General features: G+C 36.1%; 1 protein-coding gene and 1 non-coding gene across 2 annotated transcripts in view; one reads left to right on the forward strand and one right to left on the reverse strand.

Moving 5' to 3' along the window:
- Hs3st-A (Heparan sulfate 3-O sulfotransferase-A) overlaps nucleotides 1-21209 on the reverse strand; it is a 513711-nt gene that overhangs the window by 19314 nt on the left and 473188 nt on the right. The window contains exon 3 of the mRNA XM_069838959.1: nucleotides 6293-6794. Coding sequence (XP_069695060.1) covers nucleotides 6293-6794 — 502 coding nt within the window. The remainder of the gene's footprint in view (nucleotides 1-6292; nucleotides 6795-21209) is intronic.
- On the forward strand, nucleotides 8333-8404 carry TRNAG-GCC (transfer RNA glycine (anticodon GCC)). Its single transcript has one exon. It is a non-coding gene; the product is annotated as a tRNA-Gly (tRNA).

The raw sequence follows: 21209 nt of genomic DNA on the forward strand, positions 1-21209 counted from the left end.
TACCCATTGCAGTGTGAATAAATACATACATACATACATACATACATACATACATACATACATACACACACTACTTTTAACACTTGAATATAAGTAATTGATTAACTAGTGGACTTACTCGTGTTAATTATGTAAGTCTGTGCGGCTTACAGCTGTTTCGGTGCTTCATCACACCATCCTCAGAGCCTACTAGATCTCGGCGTCATCTCGAACTTCTCTGCCTGTTATATGGATGCGTTTGATTGTTGAAAAGTGGAGTCAAATAGTGTGTGTGTACTGAAATTGATCTGTGTGTTGAGAATTTGAAATACATCACACTAACATATGAAAACAAAAGCACATATAAGATCGCATCTTCATTCAGAAAGCAGAAATACAACATAGCATACAGAACAGAAAACACACTACAAAGACATCTCAACACACAAAAAACACAAACAAATAAATACGACCACACAGGTGTATACAAACTCACATGTAATAGTTGTGATAAGTTCTACATAGGACAGACAGGCAGATCATTCCAAACATGCTACAAAGAACACATTAAAGCAATAACCAGAGGACACAATACATCTACATACGCCGATCACATAATCAATGCTAACCATACATACAATAACATAAATGCGGACTTGGAAATCCTACACATACAACCCAAGAACCAAAAACTCAACACACTAGAACAATACGAAATATACAAACACACTAAAACACACCCCGATTAAATTCTCAACACACAGATCAATTTCAGTACACACACACTATTTGACTCCACTTTTCAACCCTTTCAACAATCAAACACACCCACATAACAGGCAGAGAAGTTCGAGATGACGCCGAGATCTAGTAGGCTCTGAGAATGGTGTGATAAGCACCGAAACAGCTGTAAGCCGTACAGACTTACATAATTAACACGAGTAAGTCCGCTAGTTAATCATTTACTTGTATTAAAATAAGCATTGTCACAAAGATGACGCATTCTTTCTTATTATGAGTTTTAAGCGTTTAACAATCAGTCATAATCATCGTTACCATCATAATAATCATCAAACTATCATGGAGTTGGGCCATTTGACTTGTTACATTTTCATTTGTCAGTATCCAGAAGTCTCTCGAAACAAAGTCCTTGAATTTTCCACTCTGTGGCCTGTATTTGTGAATGAATTGTGGAATTCTATCCCTTTTTCCGTACATGTTGGGTATGTCACTTCTGTATTTACTTATTACATTGTAACCGCAGCAATTTCATGTCCTCAACAGTAATTAACTAATTATTCGTTTTATTACTGACATAATTATTAAATTTCTTGAAAATTATTCTTATTTTATCAACAGTAATCTCACTAGATAACGGCTAGCGCGTCTGGCTGCGAAACTAGGTGGCCCGGGTTCGATTCCCGGTCGGGACAAGTTACCTGGTTGAGGTTTTTTCCTCAACCCAATATGAGCAAATGCTGGGTAACTTTCGGTGTTGGACCCCGGACTCATTTCACCGGCATTATCATCTTCATCTCATTCAGACGCTAAATAACCTGAGATGTTGACAAAGCGTCGTAAAATAACCTACTAAACAATCTCACTAGAGGTTTTGATTTATCTAGAGAAAATGAAAACTCGATTGGGATTTAATTGGCTATTACACGATTAGAAGAAAGTATGTAAGGATTATAAGAAATAAAGTACTGTAATACAATAAAATATTAATTTACTTACTAAAATACTATTTCACTAATATTATCTTCATGAAAACGTTTGAACGGAGCCGCCATTTTCAGTCGACTATCTATGGGGAAAACATACGACGATCGCAAAGCATGTTTTATAGTACCGTAAAGAATATGCATGTTGAAATGTTGGGAAACAAAGAAACAAATTCTAGGGAAGTGATAAAACATAAACAAAAGCTAGGGAAGTGATAAAATTGTAGGATAAACAGCCGTGATTGGTTGAAACATGTCCTTTTGTACCGTTTTATTCGTCAAAAGTAGTATGACGTAGTAAAAGTGTAATAATCTAGAGAAAATCAAAACTCGAGTGAGATTGAATTGATTATTACAAATTAGAAGAAAGTATATAAAGATTAGAAGAAATGAAGTACTCTAATGCAATGAAATATTAATTGACTTACTGAAATTGTATTTAACTAATATTAGCTTCACCAAATCGTTTGAATGGAGCCGTCATTTTCAGTTGAATATCTATGCGGTAAACAAATGACGACCGCAAAACATGTTTTATGGTAGCGTAAAGAATTTGCAGTTTTAAATGTTGGCAAAGAAAGAAACAAATGGTAGGGAGATGATAAAAAGAGAAGGAAGTATATAAAGACTAGTGGCTTGCGCAGCAAATGCTGCTGCAAACTTAGCTCGTTAGACGTTCAAATAAAAATTTTTCAGATTTATTTTCAATGAAGAATACTTGTCTTTTTGATAGTTATTTGCTTCCATAATAATGAAACATACTCCCTCTGAATGGATTTTTTAGGCCAAATACTTTCTCTTGAACTATCCAACTTCAGTTTTTGAGTTTCAACGCGAAAACGCAAGTATCAATGTCAGGACGATAGCAGTAGCTATTTCAGGTCATTGTGGATTGTAGGCAAAAGTTAAAAAAAAATGTCAGGTTTGCTAAGCTTTCGAACAATAGCATTTTCATATAGCTGCTGCATGTAGAACTTGAAATGTAGAGCGTAAAATCATTTTATCCTACTAAGAGATCTTGCTGAAATGATCTCGAGACTACAAAATTTTCTAGGCCTCTTATTTTATCAGTAAGTAATACCTTTTGATCTTTCCTTAGGAACTGTAATTTTTGCGCTCTCTCGAACCAATACTGAAGACAATGACACATATCAATATCTATACTACACCGTCATTAAGTATATGAAAAAGACCCAACCCCACTGGGCTAATAAGTATAAAAATATTTGATTTTTAATAACAATATTATTATCTTACTTAAGTTTTGTAGTTATATCTAGCAGCCAGTCAGTATATTATAGAAATGAAGATCTAAATTAAGATATTCTCTACATTTACTTACATAACCTCAAAACGTTTCACTTCCATGTCATCAATATAGCATCAATATTATGTACAATTAATGAAAAATAGATGCATCATGATATTAACTATAATAATATTTAATTTCTAATGATGATAATTATGTCATCAAACCACCTCAACTTTCGTAGATTGGAATATCCAATACACAGCTGTACTCAGAAAATTATTATACACTGCAGAATCACTTTTTAATAACAAATTGAATTGAGCTCTAAATATGTCGGCAATCCTGCAGGTCATGGCCTTCGTGTAATAGCCTATTGTTTATTGTAGTGTGTGTTTTGTTCTGAAATTCAATCAAGTCGGCCGTGATTCGATAAAATTAGTTCTCAAAACTGAAAACATATGGATTTTGGAAAATAGGAAAATTATGTAGGAAAATTGACATTTCACTGATAACTACTACTTTTCCGAAAAACTTTAGGTTCCAAGCTTCAAAATGAGGGGCCAATTATTAAAATCCGTTCAGCCGTTTTCCCGTAATTTCCATTACCAGTTCAAATTATATATATATATATATATATATATATATATATATATATATATATAGATTAGAAGAAGTAAAAACTCTAATACAATAAAATGGATATTAATTCAGTCACTAAAATTCTATTTCACTAATATTAGCTTCACCAAAACGTTTGAACGAAGCCCCATTTTCAGTTGACTATGTGGGAAACAAATGACGATCGCAAAGCAGTATTTTATAGTATCGTAAAGAATTTGTATTTTTAAATGTTGGCAAACAAAGAAACAAATGGTAAGGAAGTGATGAAAAAAATGCTAGAGAAGTGGTAAAAACAAATACTAGGAAATGATAAAAACAAACAAATGCTAGGGAAGTGATAAAATTATAGCGATAAACAGTCATTATTGATTGAAACACGTCCTTTCGTACCGTTTTATTGGTTAAAAGTAGTATGACGTAGTAAAAGTGTAATAGTCACAGATAAATTTTGAAATTAGATAATATATCGGGCAAAGCAAGGGAAGATGTTAATATTTATGCATTTAAATATGCAAAATAAAAATATATAATAGCCTATATGCATTTAAAAGAGAAAAGCCTCGAAATATACATTTATACGTCCACGTCTGTGGATTAACGGTCAGCGCGTCTGACCGCGAAACCAGATGGCCCGGGTTCGAATCCCGGTCGGGGCAAGTTACCTGTTTGAGGTTTTTTCCGGGGTTTTCCCTCAACCCAATATGAGCAAATGCTGGGTAACTTTCGGTGCTGGACCCCGGATTCATTTCACCGGCATTATCACCATTTCGTTCAGACGCTAAATAACCTGAGATGTTGATACAGCGTCGTAAAATAACCCAATGAAATAAAATAAAAATAAATACATTTATACAAAATAAAGTTGCCTTCATACGAACGTAAAGAGCACGATCGGCAAAAATCCACTTCTAATTTTTCAATGCAATTGCATGAAGTTCCGCGGCCTAGCAATGACTATAACTAGACTTCGTGGAATTGCCACGAGAATCGGAAGGTTTACTGCGCAAGCGGTATAGACTGTATGAGAAGGGGGCGTGCAACGGATGGAGTATGCCTCTAATGTAAACACTGAGCAGTATACTGCGGTTACAATAAAACCTGTATCCTGCATTCAAGAAATATAATGAATGATCATTGAAGTAGGAAATGTCTAAACATGTAAATACACAATTATTTTGTAGTGAGATATATTAACTCTTAAAATTTAATGTAAGATACTCACATCATCCTTGAATATGTGCATTGCAGTGAAGAGTTACGTACATTTTGAGCGACTGCAAAGTAACCTCCTCCGATGGTCACTTAAACAGTTTTTATATTGGAAAAATGTACGTTCAACAACACACGATGTAGTAGGTGCATATTTGAAGAACGGAAAGTCACTACTTTTTAGTACACCAACTTCAGACGTCTTGTCGTGACCTGATGGTACATCATTTACAGTATGAAGTTGTGATTAGACAGAATTTTTAGCAGTAATGTTTCTTAACTTACATTTCATTTATTCTGAAATTAGTGAATTGTTATTTTGGATAACGGTTTGTGATACTTAATCCACTATATTAAGGGCTTCTGAGAGTTGTAGTTTAGACGATTCTAACAGGATGATGCTTTTCGACACGATTTTAAAATTAGAATCAATGAACAGAATATTTTCCAATAGCTGTTCAGAAGGTAATGATTTTACAGCTGCAACAGCGGAACTGTCTGTGCCATCCAATGCATCAATTACCTCCATTATTTTGCCGTAATATTCTGCATAATAATTAACAGCTTCCAACTACGTTCCCCAACGGGTCAAGACTGGCTGCGGGGGTAAGGGTATTCCAGGGGCAATTATTTGGAACAGCAACACTCTCATTGTAGTATGTTTGATTGAATTCTTGTCTGCACTGAACAAATGTTAAGCTTTGACTATTCCAACCACAGTAATGCAAAAACAAGTGCTTACATAGTTATACATTAGCTGTAGCTGCTCTATCTATTTGGACCGGTCGCAACTCTTAACATGAACTGCTTATACTACGAGACCGGGCGGTCGTTCACCTCCTCTATACTACCGTACATCGGCAACCTGATTGCATGCTGCGTGTGGCAATTCAACGAAGTCTAACTACTGGGTGTTCAGTTCAAAGTGTGTCATGGCTCGCTGTATGCCGTCATGTGGCTAGCCGATGAGCCTAGAGAATCCAATCTTCCTACATTTCCGCAGAGGTGTATTACCTATGTGCCAGAGAAGTTGCCTAGCAAGTACGGCGTTCTTTCTGAAGAGTACGTACCGATACGTATGGTAACGCCAGTAGTGGCAGGAATGTGAACTGTTTGGAAACACGTACTATCGGGATATGGGGAGAGGGTTAAGACGACTACTTACGTATTTGTTGACATTAATTTCGACGGTCAACATGGACACGGAGCATTTGATTTGTGTTGTGGAATGTTGCCGTACGCAACAGATGATAAAAAATACCCTCCGTACGACTTGCCCGCGCAAAACACAGTTCGAAAGAGGTTATGGTAGCACACAGACCGTACAGACCGCCATCTGTTGCTGCGACGTTCAAGTTATACCGTACACGTTCTCAAGTTCAGATTGAAGAACGCCTTGAATAATAGGCAACTTCTCTGACATATAAGGTGAAACTCGCTTCAAATCGGTGACTCAACAACAGTGACGTCATGACACACTTTGAAATGAACACCCAGTGTAACTTACTTCTGGAGTGACGAAGTAGCTGGGACTCTTCTCTATGGTGATCTGGCCCCTGAAGGAGTGCGGCATCTTGCGGCGGTACCACTCCAGGCCGCGCCGGTAGTTGTCGTCCCTGTCGAAGAAGTGCACCTCGCCCGCCGCCTTCTGCACGCGCGGGTGCAGCGCCAGCATCTCCAGCAGCGCCCGGGTGCCGCACTTGCGCACGCCGACGATGATGGCCTGCGGCAGCCGCCGGCTGGTGCGCGGGAAGTGCACCCGGTTGGAGAAGACGGCGCCGTCCACCCTGTTGGTGAGCAGAGCCATGTTGGCGTTGCCGGCCGCCGCGGCCTCCAGGCTGTACACGGCGCTGTCGTACAGCACGTGGAACGTTAGGAACAGAGACAGCATCATGACGGACAGCAGCGCCGCCGCCATCTTGGGCCGGGTGAGCCCCACCACCAGCACGCAGTCCGCTGCCGCGTCAGCGTCAACCGGCCGCATGGTGCCGCGCGGGCCCGCCCACCATCTGCAACGTCATCATCCACAATGAGAATTAAGCATAACGTAAGCGTTAACTTAACGTTACAGTAAAGGCTCATTCACAATGAAAATTAAACATAACGTAAGCGTTAACTTAACGTTAAGGCTCATTCACAATGAGAATTAATACATAACGTAAGCGTTGACTTAACGTTAAGGCTCATTCACAATGAGAATTATACATAACGCAAGCGTTAACTTAAAGTTCAGGCTCATCCACAATGAGAATTAAACATAACTCAAGCGTTAACTTAAAATTAAGGCTCATTCACAATGAGAATTAAACATAACGCAAGCGTTAACTTAAAGTTAAGGCTCATTCACAATGAGAATTAAACATAACGTAAGCGTTAACTTAACGTTAAGGCTCATCCACAATGAGAATTAAACATAACGTCAGCGTTAACTTAACGTTAAGGCTCATCCACAATGAAATTAAACATAACGTAAGCGTTAACTTAACGTTAAGTCTCATTCACAATGAGAATTAAACATAACGTAAGCGTTGACTTAACGTTAAGGCTCATTCACAATGAGAATTAATCATAACGTAAGCGTTAACTTAAAGTTAAGGCTCATTCTCAATGAGAATTAAACATAACGTAAGCGTTAACTTAACGTTAAGGCTCATCCACAATGAGAATTAAACATAACCTAAGCGTTAACTTAGCGTTAAGGCTCATCCACAATGAGAATTAAACATAACGTAAGCGTTAACTTAACGTTAAGGCTCATCCACAATGAGAATTAAACATAACGTAAGCGTTAACTTAACGTTAAGGCTCATTCACAATGAGAATTAAACATAACGTAAGCGTTAACTTAACGTTAAGGCTCATCCACAATGAGAATTAAACATAACGTAAGCGTTAACTTAACGTTAAGTCTCATTCACGATGAAAATTAAACATAACGTAAGCGTTAACTTAACGTTAAGGCTCATTCACAATGAAAATTAAACATATCGTAAGCGTTAACTTAACGTTAAGGCTCATTCACAATGAGAATTAAACATAACGTAAGCGTTAACTTAACGTTACAGTAAAATCAAGAAGTCATACCATCACTCACGATGGGAACATAAACATAACAGCAAACATACTTGGTAACCATGGAAACATAACAACGACGCCATTTCCTCATATTCTGTCGTATACTTCAGCGCTCCACGATTGTGTTCTGTTTGCAAATCACGTAAGCATTTATTTATTTTTTTCGTTGTTGATAACTCTATAGCATCTATTAGATGCTTTATGGTTGTGCTAACAGATGGAGTTGCTTGTCAACAATGTGACGCTGAAACGTGTTTTCAGGTTACAAACAGTAAAACAGTAAAGCAGGAAAAGTTAATTACCAGAATGGCATAAAAATACCTTTTCCAAAGCCTCCTTACTGTACCATTTTACAAAATATCTGTAGATGCAGTAACTAATGTTTCTGTCATTATGACAGTTACCTTTAAATAACTTGAAAACGACTAGAGATACCTCAAAACGGAAAGTTTGTGTCGGTGTCGGTTAGAGTTCCCGAGTAGCTCAGTGGTAGAGCGTTGGTACGCCAAACCAAAGGTCCCGGGTTCGATACCCGGCTCCGGAACAATTTTTCCCTCGAAATTATTCAAATCAACTTTACAGGGAGTTATACCTGAAATCTTGATTTGCAAAACTTTCCAGTGTCCGTCCTCTGTCTTCTTTCCCTCAATTTATATGAGTGGTCGTTCCTTGAAGAGTAATTTGGCGGCTGCAACCTAGTTTTTATTTCTCTCCAGGCAGGCTCACCTCTGTATGTTTTGAACAGTGCGCATAATCGAATTCGCGTTCTCCTGTCCGTGAGTGTGTCCCATTTTAATGGTGAATTATTACGACAACGTTTGAGAGCCCGTTTTTTTAATCATTTCCAGTGTCTTAATATGCTCTACTCCGTAAGGATCCCAACTAGTGATTTATATGCAATCTCTTTAGATTTATCAGAACCTTTTCTTAGTACCCTCACAGTCTACTATAAACACTCGCGAAGCTTGAGGTGATTTTTTGCAAATCTCGTGATAAAGCGCTCCAAGCGGTTAGCAACTAGAAACAATAGACTGTCCACGGTCGACTTTGGACTGTGTCGTATTTCCATCGAGTGCTAGCTCGTTGCATATTTCACATTGATGCTTGTGAAATGTTCGTTATTGGTTGTAATGAAAATGTTAATGGCTAAAATACAATAATTGGAATAATAATATTTTACTAGAGACGTAGAAAAATTAAGTTTGTTTTAATGAAATTTATTGATCACGTTTTATTTTCAATTGTGGTGGGATTATTATTGCTTAGGCCTACTTTTTTTTCAAAGGATATGTTTTTAATTATGGCTGTTAATTTTGTTGTTATTTTTTAATTTGTTACTTTACTAGAGACGTAGAAAAAGCCTGTTACAATACAATTTATTAATCACGTTTTATTTCCAAATCTGGTGTGATTATTATTGCTTAACCTCATCCCACTTTGTTAACTACGTAAGCCTACACTACAAGTACCGGTACACGTAAGTTACTCCATTAATTCATATTTCCATTATTATTGTTGTAAAGGGAAATGCAAATTAATATTTATTGGTTTCATAATTAATTATCGCTATAATCTTGAATGAGTGAAGCGATTATAGTAAATTTCAGTTCGTTTTGCACGAACAAAAATAATATTAACCTATTTCTTGCAGGTATCTTCGAGTTTATGGTGGAATTTAATATAGGCCTACTTCATTAAAATAATAAATTAACTTCATGCATTTAATATTTCAATAATGGAAGGAAGGTGTTAATTTTTCCAAAAGAACACAACGAAAGTGTAACATATTTTCTCGTCTGCTAAGAGAGAGATCTGCGATGATGAGGCGATAGTAGCGATCCTAGTGGTGGCCAACTACCTATGTTTGCATTTTTACTACATATTGAGCTTCGCGACTGTATATAGTAGACTGTGGTACCTTCAGAAACTATTTCAAAACATTGTTGATACTTGCCAACTGATTTTATTGTGGTCACGTGCCTGCGTTATGCTTGTGTGATAATGCGGGAAACTTCATGTGGGTTCCTCATGCTTAGAAGTGGGCTGTGGTGAGATTTTTCTGAATATCGTACTTTGTGTCAAAGACTACGAGATCTGTTGACCGTAACCCTTTGAAATTTCACGTATGTAGCAACTTTAAGAACTCGGTTTATGCATAGCTTGCGTTATACAGGCGCCTGTGTGAAACTTTCATGAGGGCATGCCAGTAGGTTGACTCAAACTCTCCGGTCGTTGCTCCTCTGACACTTAGGGGGCGCGGGAAATTTAACGTGGATATTCGAGATGGAAGACAACTGTTATTAAACTGTTTCGTTCAGTAGACTGATCGGTAATCTATCTTTCTATATATATAATTTGAACTGGTAGTGGAAATTACGGCAAAACGGCTGAACGGATTTCAATAAATGGCCCCTCATTTTGAAGCTTGGAACCCAAAGTTTTTCAGAAAAATAGTAATTTTCAGTGAAATGTCAATTTTCCTACATAATTTTCCTATTTTCCAAAATCCATCTGTCGTCAGTTTTGAGAACTAACTAATTGCATTCAGGAGAAGCGAAGCGGGCATCAAGTCGGCAGAATAGAACAAAACACACAATACAGTAAACAATATTACACGAAGGCCATGATCTGCAAGAATGGTGACATATTTAGAGCTCAAATCAAATTGGTTATTAAAAACTTAACTTACTATAAATAATTTACAGGTTCGATTCTGTGGTGCGTAATTTTCTGGGTACAGCTATGTGTTGGATATTAAAAACTACAACACTTGAGGTGGTTTGATGGCATTATTACTCTTAGAAATGAAATATTATTGTACTTAATGCCGTGATGTGACTATTTTTCATTAATTATACATATTAATGCTATATTGATGATTTGGGGTTGCATAAGTAGGTGTAGAGAATAACTTAAATTAGACCTTGATTTCTATATTTTACTGAGTGGCGGCTATATAGTATATGTTACTGAAAGCTATAAAACTTACGTAAGATAATGATATTATTAAAAATCAAATATTTTTATAGTTATTAATCAAGTGAGGTTGGGTATTTTTCATATATTTAATGGCGGTGTGGTGTAGATATTTATATGCGTGGTTCTCTTGAGTATTGGCTCGAGAGAGAGTATGTTTCATTATTATGGAAGCAAATAACTTTCAGAATGTCTGGTATTCTTAATTGAAAATAAATCTGAAAAATGTTTATTTGAACGTCTAATGAACTTAGTTTGCAGCATTTGCTGCACAAGCCACTAGTATATTATTTAATTTGAACTGGTAATGGAAATTCCCGAAAACGACTGAACGGATTTTAATAAATGGCCCCTCATTTTGAAGCTTGGAACTCAAAAATTATTTCAGAAAAATAATAGTTTTCAGTGGAATATCAATTTTCCTACAGTATTTTCTATTTTCCAAAATCCATCTTTCTTCAGTTTTGATAACTAATTGCATTTCAGCAAGGCCGCGATTTCAGAATAAAACAAAACACGGACTACAATAAACAATAGCTATTACACGAAGGCCATGACCTGGAGGATTGCTGACATATTTAGAGTTCAAATTCAATTGGTTATTAAAAACTTGAAGACTCTCTAATTTACAGGTCTGATTCTGCGGTGTGTAATTTTCTGAATACAGCTGTGTATTGGATATTGAAATCTACAAAACTTGAAGTGGTTTGATTACATTATTACCATTAGAAATGAAATTTCATTATAGTTAATGCCTTGATGTAATTATTTTTCATTAATTATACATATTAATGCTATATTGATGATATGAAAGTGAAACGTTTTGGGATTACATAAGTAGATACAGAGAATGTGTTAAATTAGGTCTTCATTTATAATTATAATTTGCTGAGTGGCGGCTATTATATATATATATATATATATATATATATATATAAAACTTAATAAGTTAATAATATTGTTATTAAAATCAAATATTTTTATAGTTATTAATTAAGTGGGGTTGAGTCTTTTTCATATATTTGATGGCGGTGTGGTGTAGACATTTATATGCGTCATTCTCTTCAGTATTGGCTCGAGAAAGCGAAAAAATTACAGTTCCTAAGGAAAGACGGTATTACTTACTGATAAAAATATAAGAGACCTACAAAATTTTGTAGTCTCTCGATCATTTCAGCAAGATCTCTTAGCAGGATAAAATGATTTTACCCTCTACATTTTAATCTCTACATGCAGCAGCTATAACAAAATGCTATGTCTATTGTTCCAAAGCATAGCAAACCTGGCTTTTACAATCCACTATGACCTGAAATAGCTATTGCTTTACTCCCACGTGAAAAACCCACTGATCGCCCTGACATTGTTATAATACTTGCGTTTTCGCGTTGAAACGTACAAACGTAGGGACTAATATCAAAATTCTGTTTCAGACAGTTTGTAGAACATTCTTTTGAAAATATATTGCAAAAAACTAGTTGAATCTATCTTTAAAAACTGTTTAGATATATCGGTTTTAGTGCAACCCTGCATTGGGTATTATTTTTTTTTTTTTCAAATTTGGGCCTCCAAATAATTTTTTTTTTTCAAAATATTTTTATTTGGTTGAGTTGCCACCAAATAGAAAAAAGTTTTAAAAAATACCATCCTCTCCCCTTAAAGTACGGGAGGAATAGCCTACAGTCAGCGCGTCTGGCCGCGAAACCAGGTGGCCCGGGTTCGAATCCCGGTCGGGGCAAGTTACCTGGTTGAGGTTTTCTCCGGGGTTTTCCCTTAACCCAATACGAGCAAATGTTGGGTAACTTTCGGTGCTGGACCACGGACTCATTTCACCGACATTATCAACTTCATTTTAATTCCGACGCTAAATAACCTAGATATTGATACAGTGTCGTAAAATAACCCAATAAAATGAAAATAAAAATAGCCTACAGGTTAGATGTGTGTCATGTAACAAACGGGACTCACAATGAACGCTTATGAACTTATAATGTAAACTGGAGACGTTACTCTTTTATTTAACATGAGTTTTGTTATTGTCATAATTACTTAAAGCAGTGATGTCAAAGCAAGCGCATTTTTCTGACCTTGACGTCGTGCGCGGGCATCAAGCGCTAAGTATGGAAAGAGGAAGGGTTGTGTATATGAATAAGCAGCCTGTTGGTTTAAGAAAACAGTGGTACACAAACTTCAGACGGAACGTGAAATTTTATGTCGTTATTTTTATATGGCTTCTTTCTGTTTCATATTATCTATATTGTCTTTAAAACAAAAGTACTAACACCAATTTCTTAATATTGCAGTTGTGTTTTAAATGCTAATAACATAATAAAGAGTTAAGAAGGAATATTCACATAAGTTCCATAATAGTACAACTATACTGTACTTAATGAATGACACACATCATTCATAAAGAAAGTGATATCCCCCCCCCCAAAAAGGTATTGAGTATGACATGATAAATTGGAATTGATATTGATGGTGCATTTAGCCTTATAAAAGTAATCAATAAACCAATCAAAACAATATTATAGTTACCTAGGTGCTCTATATGTTTTAAGTGTAAGTAATATTCCATAACAAAACTCTTATCGCTTTATGCTTTTAAGGTGATATTGGTGAGCAACTTCCTATCATCAGAATATTAAATTATTTTCTCGAAATGTGCTAAAGCTATAGAGCTGACATTTTTACAACACATGGGCAAGTATTTTTTGCTTATGATGTAACAGTAGTTGCTTTGTTAATTCATTTCCTTAACAAACAATTTTCATGCGAATATTTTCAAAATTTTCAATACACTATCTTCATTAATACGTATATACTGTATATTAGATTTACGAAAACATTCTGTAAGGCTACTAGATAAATAGGCCTATATCTGAAAATTTCACTTTTCTATTAAAAAAAGTTGAACGGCTGGGGGGATCATCGTGCTAACCACACGATACCTCCATTCTGGTTGGATGATCGTCCACCTCTGCTTCGGCATGTGGGCGTGAGGCTAGCAGCCGGCTGGTCGGTCTAGGCCCTTCACGGGCTGTAGCGCCACGGATTATTATTATTATTATTATTATTATTATTATTATTATTATTATTACTACTACTATAAAAAGTTGAGAAAATATTTCTTTTGAATAAAAAAATCAAACTTGTGAAAAATAAGCATTAAAATTAAAACTTACATTCTTATAATGCACTTATACTTCTCAGACAAATCTAAAAATTGACATGGATACAGTTTTAATAAGTTCTCTTCCCTTTATCTATTGAATCAGTGCTGGCCATCCCTGAATTTAACTCGAGCAAGCGGCATATACTACCACTTTCGTCTGTCTCTTTCCTTTCCGCTGTCAAGCGCTTAAGCTCTCCTGGGCTCTAAAGCGCGCGCTTGCTCCTATGGGCATCAATTGACATGACTGGCTTAAATTATCATTAAATACCTTTAAAATCGGTATATATTTTTATATTCCGTATGTGATTAAATCGTTCCGAAGTACTCGGAGAACACCTGCCACAAAGCCGCTCAGTTCAGCACAAATATCGCAGGATCGGTCTGGGATCGAACCGCGGTACACTACGGCGAGAAGCCATTGGCTGACTGTTACGGCTTCGCCTGCCTGATTGTGAGTGCAATGAATCTTAAATCATTATTTCTCAGCAATGTTATCCTAGCAGCTAGTAATGTTTGTGTTTAAAGATACCTTTCTTTGTGCACAGTGTGGTATTTGCGTGCAGTATTTAAAGGCTCTGTAAACCACGCAAGAGCGGTCCCGCTATCGCGTGATGCCGTCCAGCCGCACGAGGTATAATTACGTCGCTTTGCAACAGCAAATACTTATACAGCCCTTACCAAGTCAGAGTTCACAATTGAGTCCTACAGTTCCGAAACGAGTCTATCCACATCTGATGTTTTTTCACAAATCAAGAAATAGTACATTATGCAACGAGCCTATAATGGTAGTAATTAAGACGCGAGTATGTTTGTTTATGAAACGAGCGCAAGCGAGTTTCATAATTTTCATATGAGCGTCTTAATTACCATAATATGCAAGTTTTTCATACGACTTTTTATGCTCGACCATATTTATAACTTGAATAATAAATAATACTAAACTGCCCCCCATTGAGGGTAGTCCTTACGGACTCAGTATATCCTCAAAAAAAAAAATATTAGACATATGTAAACATAGGTATTAAATTAAAAAAAAAGGGAAACAAAGAAAAGGGCGTGAAACATTACAATTGTTATTAATGTGGCACCATGTGATTAATTAGGATTTTGCAGGATTTTTTTAACACAATTATCACAATGTCATCCCTCAAAGATGTTGGCAGAACAAATTTCCGTCGAAATTCTTCGAAAAAAGCTGGTATAGTCCCTCGAGCACCTATGAGCAAGCCGAATACCTCAACGTGAATTAAGGCATATTTCAGCTTGAAATAGTTGACTGTAGGCTCACAGATCGACTTCTTCTCAAGGTGGACCTCAGCTGACTGATGACATCCTACTTCAGAACGTATCTTGGGGTCCACAATGATGATCTGTTTAGTGTCAGCATTGTACGCTAAAATATCTACTCGTCTCGTTGACCCATTTTCAGCTAGGCAGGAGATTTCTTCTTCTACTATCCAGCCCTTAGTTCTTAATGCGGCAGCAATTTTGGATCTTACAAGTTGATGTCTAGAGTTCCTCAAGAGCAATCCCTGTTCACAGAATCCCAAGACGTGTGCTGAAGTTTCAGTCTCCGGGCAGCCATGTCTGCACCGGGTACCGTCGAGAGATCTGCCGGGAACGGAACGAACAGCTGCTAAATTTGCTGTCATTTTCAGGCTGGATATCCATTCACTAGTCAAAAGTCTTTTCTTGTTTGCAATCCAACTGTTGGCGGCTGTTACTTCGCTATACATCTCAACACCTTTTCCCCGTCCTGAAAGGGTCTTCCATGATTCATATTCACGACCTCACAATTCTTCTCGAAAATTTCGAATTGTAGGTTTAGTAAAGTCTTCGGGAAAAGAAAGACAGAGGGAATCACACGACGAATTGAGTTCGACATCTCTCTCACCATGGTAACATGCGGATTATCTGCTCTGATTAATGATAGACAGATGTTACAATGTTGAAGAAAAGCTTCCCACGAAGCGCGTATTAACTGAAGTCCTTTTAACTTTTTACTAGCGTACAGCATGCTATTTGGAATATTAGCCGGGAGGAAAAGCATGTCTTTAACAGGGCTTCGAAGGATCTTATCAACGTCTTCCAAAAAACTTCGAGATAATTTATGTTAAGGAGCCATTTGCACGGGATATATGAGCTTATTCATAAGTATTCATGTTATGGTTATGTAAGTGAGGAGCGGAACTGACCTGAATTGTGATATGTGCGCAGACGCGAAAGTATTGATTTTCCGAGGCACGAATGTCATTGACCTTGACATAATCTAGAGAATAACATGAACATTAATATTGATATAACCTGGAAATTGATTTAGAATTTAAAAACGAGATTACAAATTGAATTTATTTGAATATTATTTACAATTAACGCTAATTATTATAGTAACAGAACATAACCTTCTGCGACAGTATTGGATTTCCAGCCTCCGTGACTTTTCGCTAATTGTCTTTCGATTGCATATCCGAGAATAATCGATACTTGCGGTTTTATAATGGTACAATGGTGATTTCTCATTGGCTGAACAACTGAATTATAATGAATAGGTGTACTTTAATGAGGTGCATTAAAGGGCTACTACCAGGTGTATAATTACTACATTTCGGCATGGTCGAGCATAAAATATTTTTCCCACTTTTTAATAATAATAATAATAATAATAATAATAATAATAATAGTTTTATTTTCCCTGGCAGAGTTAAGGCCATTAGGCCTTCTCTTCCACTCAACCAGGATCAAATCACATACAAAAAAATACATACCGGTATATAAATGTTAACTTAAAAATAATAATAAACATAATTAAGTAAAAAAGAGAGATTGAATACATATACACAATCAGTATTAACTTTAAAATAACAATAATAAAAAATACATATAATAAAAAAAGAGACTAAATACATAATCACAAACAGGAAAATACATCTAGTATACAGAATTAACTAAAAAAAAAGAATTAATACATATGAATATAATCTCACAACTAAAGGAATAGTACAATTAGTATGATCAGCACAGCACGTGTTACATTGAGACAATGACAATTACCTGGATATAAGTGTTAATGGAAAAATAAAGTAATGACTGTGTAAAATAATAATAATAATAATAATAATAATAATAATAATAATAATAATAATAATAATAAATAACAATTATACCTAAAAAACTAATTCTTTGCATTTAAAATATTTCCAAACAACCTAATTTTCAACAACTGGGGACTAAGACTACCCCTGATTTCCAGCGGCAGCGAATTCCATGAGCGGGCCATGGCTATTGAGAAAGAACTTGAGTACAGAGATGTCTGATGACGTGGTATTGATAGCAACAGATTGTGCTGTGAACGTGTATTACGATTATGATGTGAAGCTAGGAGAGTAAACCGAGAGGCAAGGTAGTTGGGTGTGGAATCATGTATAATTCGATATAGCAGGCAAAGAGAATGTACTAAACGTCGATCTTGCAAGCGGAGCCAGGAGAGTCGTAGAAAATATTCCGATATATGATCATGTCGGCGGATATTGAAAATAAATCGGACACAGACATTATGTACACGTTGAAGTTTTTGAGAAAGTTCAGCACTTAGATCGCTATATAAAACATCACAATAGTCAAAGTGAGGCATTACAAGAGTCTGTACTAGAATTTGTTTGAGTTTAGTAGGAAGGAAATTTTTCAGGCGTTTCAAAGAATGCATGATAGAGAAAACTTTTCTACAGAGATATCTGATTTGCGCATTCCAGTTCATATTGGAGTCGAAATAGATGCCGAGGTTTTTTACAGTAGCACTGAAAGGAATTATTTTACTTTTTATGTTAAAATAAGAATTTTTCATCCTTTAAAATAAATATTTTATAGTATATAGGTCAGGAATAGAAACTCGGTAAGGTTTTTATTTAAATGTTAAAATTGGAGAGGACAACTTTTGGAACTATACCTAGGAGAAGGCAAGTTTTGGAAACAATGTAGTTGGATAAGGCACAATTTGTAAAAACACATGCAACGAGCCTATAATGATAGTAATTAAGAAGCGAGTATGGATGTTAATGAAACGAGCGCAAGCGAGTTTCATAATTTTCATACGAGCTTCTTAATTACCATTATAGGCGAGTTTCATACGACTTTTTATGCTCGTCCATATTTCTAACTTGAAATTATTCAGATGTATACATTTTATTTGTATCTGACAAGATCGGAAGTGACCTTGTTCTAGGTCGTGAATTGTGAGATGTGCGCAGACGCGAAAGTATTGATTTTTTTCCGAGGAACAATAATGTCATTGACCTTGATGTAATCCCGTTAAACTTGATATAACCTTGATTATTGAATTCGATACTGAAAAACGAGATGACAAATTGAATTTATTTGAATATTATTTGCAATTAACGCTAATTATTATAGTAACAGAACATAACCTTCTGCGACAGTATTGGATTTCCAGCCTCCGTAACTTTTCGCTAATTCTCTTTCGATTGCGGTTTTATAACGGTACAAAGCTGACTTGTCATTGGCTGAACACCTGTAAGCTGAGTTGTCATTGGCTGAACACCTGTACTTTAATGTGTAGGTGTACTTTAATGACATGCATTAAAGGACTGCTACCAGGTGTATAATTACTACATTTCGGCATGGTCGAGCATAAATTAAATTTTGTATTACAAGACTTCAAATAAGAAATTATACATTTTTAATAAAGTAGTTTAAGGTCAATGATTTAGTCTAGTAAAAAAAAACTGACAGCTTATTAAACAATTCAAAATACTCTCATAATGAAAAAATTTTCAAATGTTCTTAAGGGATTAGGTACAGCTTACAGCGGTAAAAATTTTGCTTGTTAATGATAAATATAATATGCATCGTTGGGGAGTTCATTTCAAACCCTGTGCTGAAAATAAATGTTGTTTGCAAGGATTAATCCCCTTATTTTTCATGAAAACGCTTCTAATTGCACGGGAACAATGGAACGAATTTAAATAAAATTAATTTTTACAACTCCTGTGATCTATGAGAACAAGCAACATTCAATTACAATTTAATGGCGGATTGATTGCCATCAATTTCCAGACTGTTTTGACCTACTTTCCACTGAAACGAAAACAAATTCAAACACTCGTTACCAAGTACTGTATACACAACAGCGACACATAGCAAAGTTATGCATTATACATTCAAAATTAATTTTGGTGACTGAACCATTTAGTAAGAGACCGGCGTATTTGGATACGGGGCAAACATAGATGGTCACAAATGTTATTTTTGGCTCAATGATTATTTATTTATCGTTGTTTCTGAATAACAGACCATATCTATGGACATTGCAATGATAACAATGCGGCACTACTAGAATGAGAATGCTAGAAGAGGAACGAAATAACTTACTTTCACAGTCACTTAGTCTTGATGCATTACCGTAATTATTTTACTTGAAAGAATTGCTTGCTTGAAAGGTTCTAAAAGATGATAGTATTAGGATTATAGACTTTATAAGGACTTCTATAGTGGCTAATAGAGTACAGAGTGTCCGGGAAAGACCTGACGAAAAATAAATAACTATATCTCTGAAACTATTTTATTTATTGTCGTGAAGCTTTCACACTTACAAAGAGAAACACAATAAGTTTTGTGCGAGATCGTGCGTATTTGCTTGGATTCCGCACAAAACCAACCCGCAGTAAGTCTAAAATTCCACATTCAGTATTCCCAACCTAACACACATAATAATTTCCCTCTTCTTACCGCTTAAGTGACATATTCATTTTACTGCTTTAGGCTTTTAACATATTATTTTTAGAGACGTTCAATATAGTAATAATTATAAATTGGAAACTTACCACTGCAATTTCACCTAAATTGCACTGTTAATTATTGTTTTTAAATATTTTCAAAAATTAAGTAAACTCTACTACTCCACTAAAGTTACTGCATTTCGTGATGCATGTAATATTAAGGAAGCCGTTTGTTTTAAGTTAGCATTTATAGACTGGGGGAAAAAAAAGACAGACGTATATCACGGCCTGCTGGAGTATAGTAAACACAGAAAACATTTTAAAGCAACAATGTTGAAGATAGATATTTTTGTTTTCCAAAATTGCCGTCATTGAACAGAAACCAAGATGGAGATTTCATTGGAACTAATTAGAAATTCCTCTTTCAGGTATGTAATAAATGATCTTCGCACAAAATAATGTACGATACACGAGCGGTATGTTTTCTTTCAATTCTCGGAAATTAAAAAAGCTCAACTACGTTTCGGTTTTTCAAACTTTTCCTCGAACATGAAAACTTCAACATACCGCTCTTGTAACGCATATTACTATTAATGTACCTCTATATGAGCACCATTTTTGACCAGGGCTATGTCCAGGCGATACTCAATCTCCTGCCACACATACGAAAGCATCTCCGGTGTGACTAGTCTTATTGCTTCGTAGATTCGGCCACGTAATTCACGACCTTCACAAACCCCACAGAAAGAAATCCAGTGAGGTCATGTTCGGCGACCGTGATGGCCATGGTGTAGGTCCGCCTCTTCCAATTCAACGGTCAGGAACCGTGTCATCGAGGAAAGCGCGCACATGGTTAGCATAGTGTGGGGGACTCCGTCCTGTTGAAACACGGTTTCTGGTGGTAGTTGTGGGACAGCGTAATTTCGCAGCATATCCAGGTATGTGTTACCTGTTACTGTGAGCTCTTGTCCGTTTGGAAACGACGTTGTACACGCTTGACTGACTTAAATTCAGCCAGCCATAAAACGCATTCTGCTTTTTCTACTGTGGTAAACATTGTTAGGCTGTTCACTTGGTACACGCACAACTTGCATTCCCAGCTCTGAGAGCAAGGCTGACTATATACGCTGCGCAGAACGAGCTTTTTCTCGTTTTCTCCTATCGCAATGGTATGCGCATGCGTGTAACATGCTGCTAGGTAACAAAACTTATTGAGTTTCTCTAATTGTCAAAACATTCAGGTAATAACTGTAGCAGTTTCAGATATATAATTACTTCTTTTTTGTCAGGTCTTTCCCGGACACCCTGTATAAAATCCAAAATCAAATACTTAAAATAGAACTAGTCCGCCGAGTTAACTCTGTGGTAGCGCGTCTGCCTCCAGACTAGCCGGCCCGGGTTCGATTCCCGGCGAGATCAAACATTTTCGTCTAAAATTTCTAAAACTCCTAATCTAGGAGTTCTCAAAT

This window comes from Periplaneta americana, chromosome 11, assembly GCF_040183065.1.
Source record: "Periplaneta americana isolate PAMFEO1 chromosome 11, P.americana_PAMFEO1_priV1, whole genome shotgun sequence".
NCBI lineage: Eukaryota > Metazoa > Arthropoda > Insecta > Blattodea > Blattidae > Periplaneta > Periplaneta americana.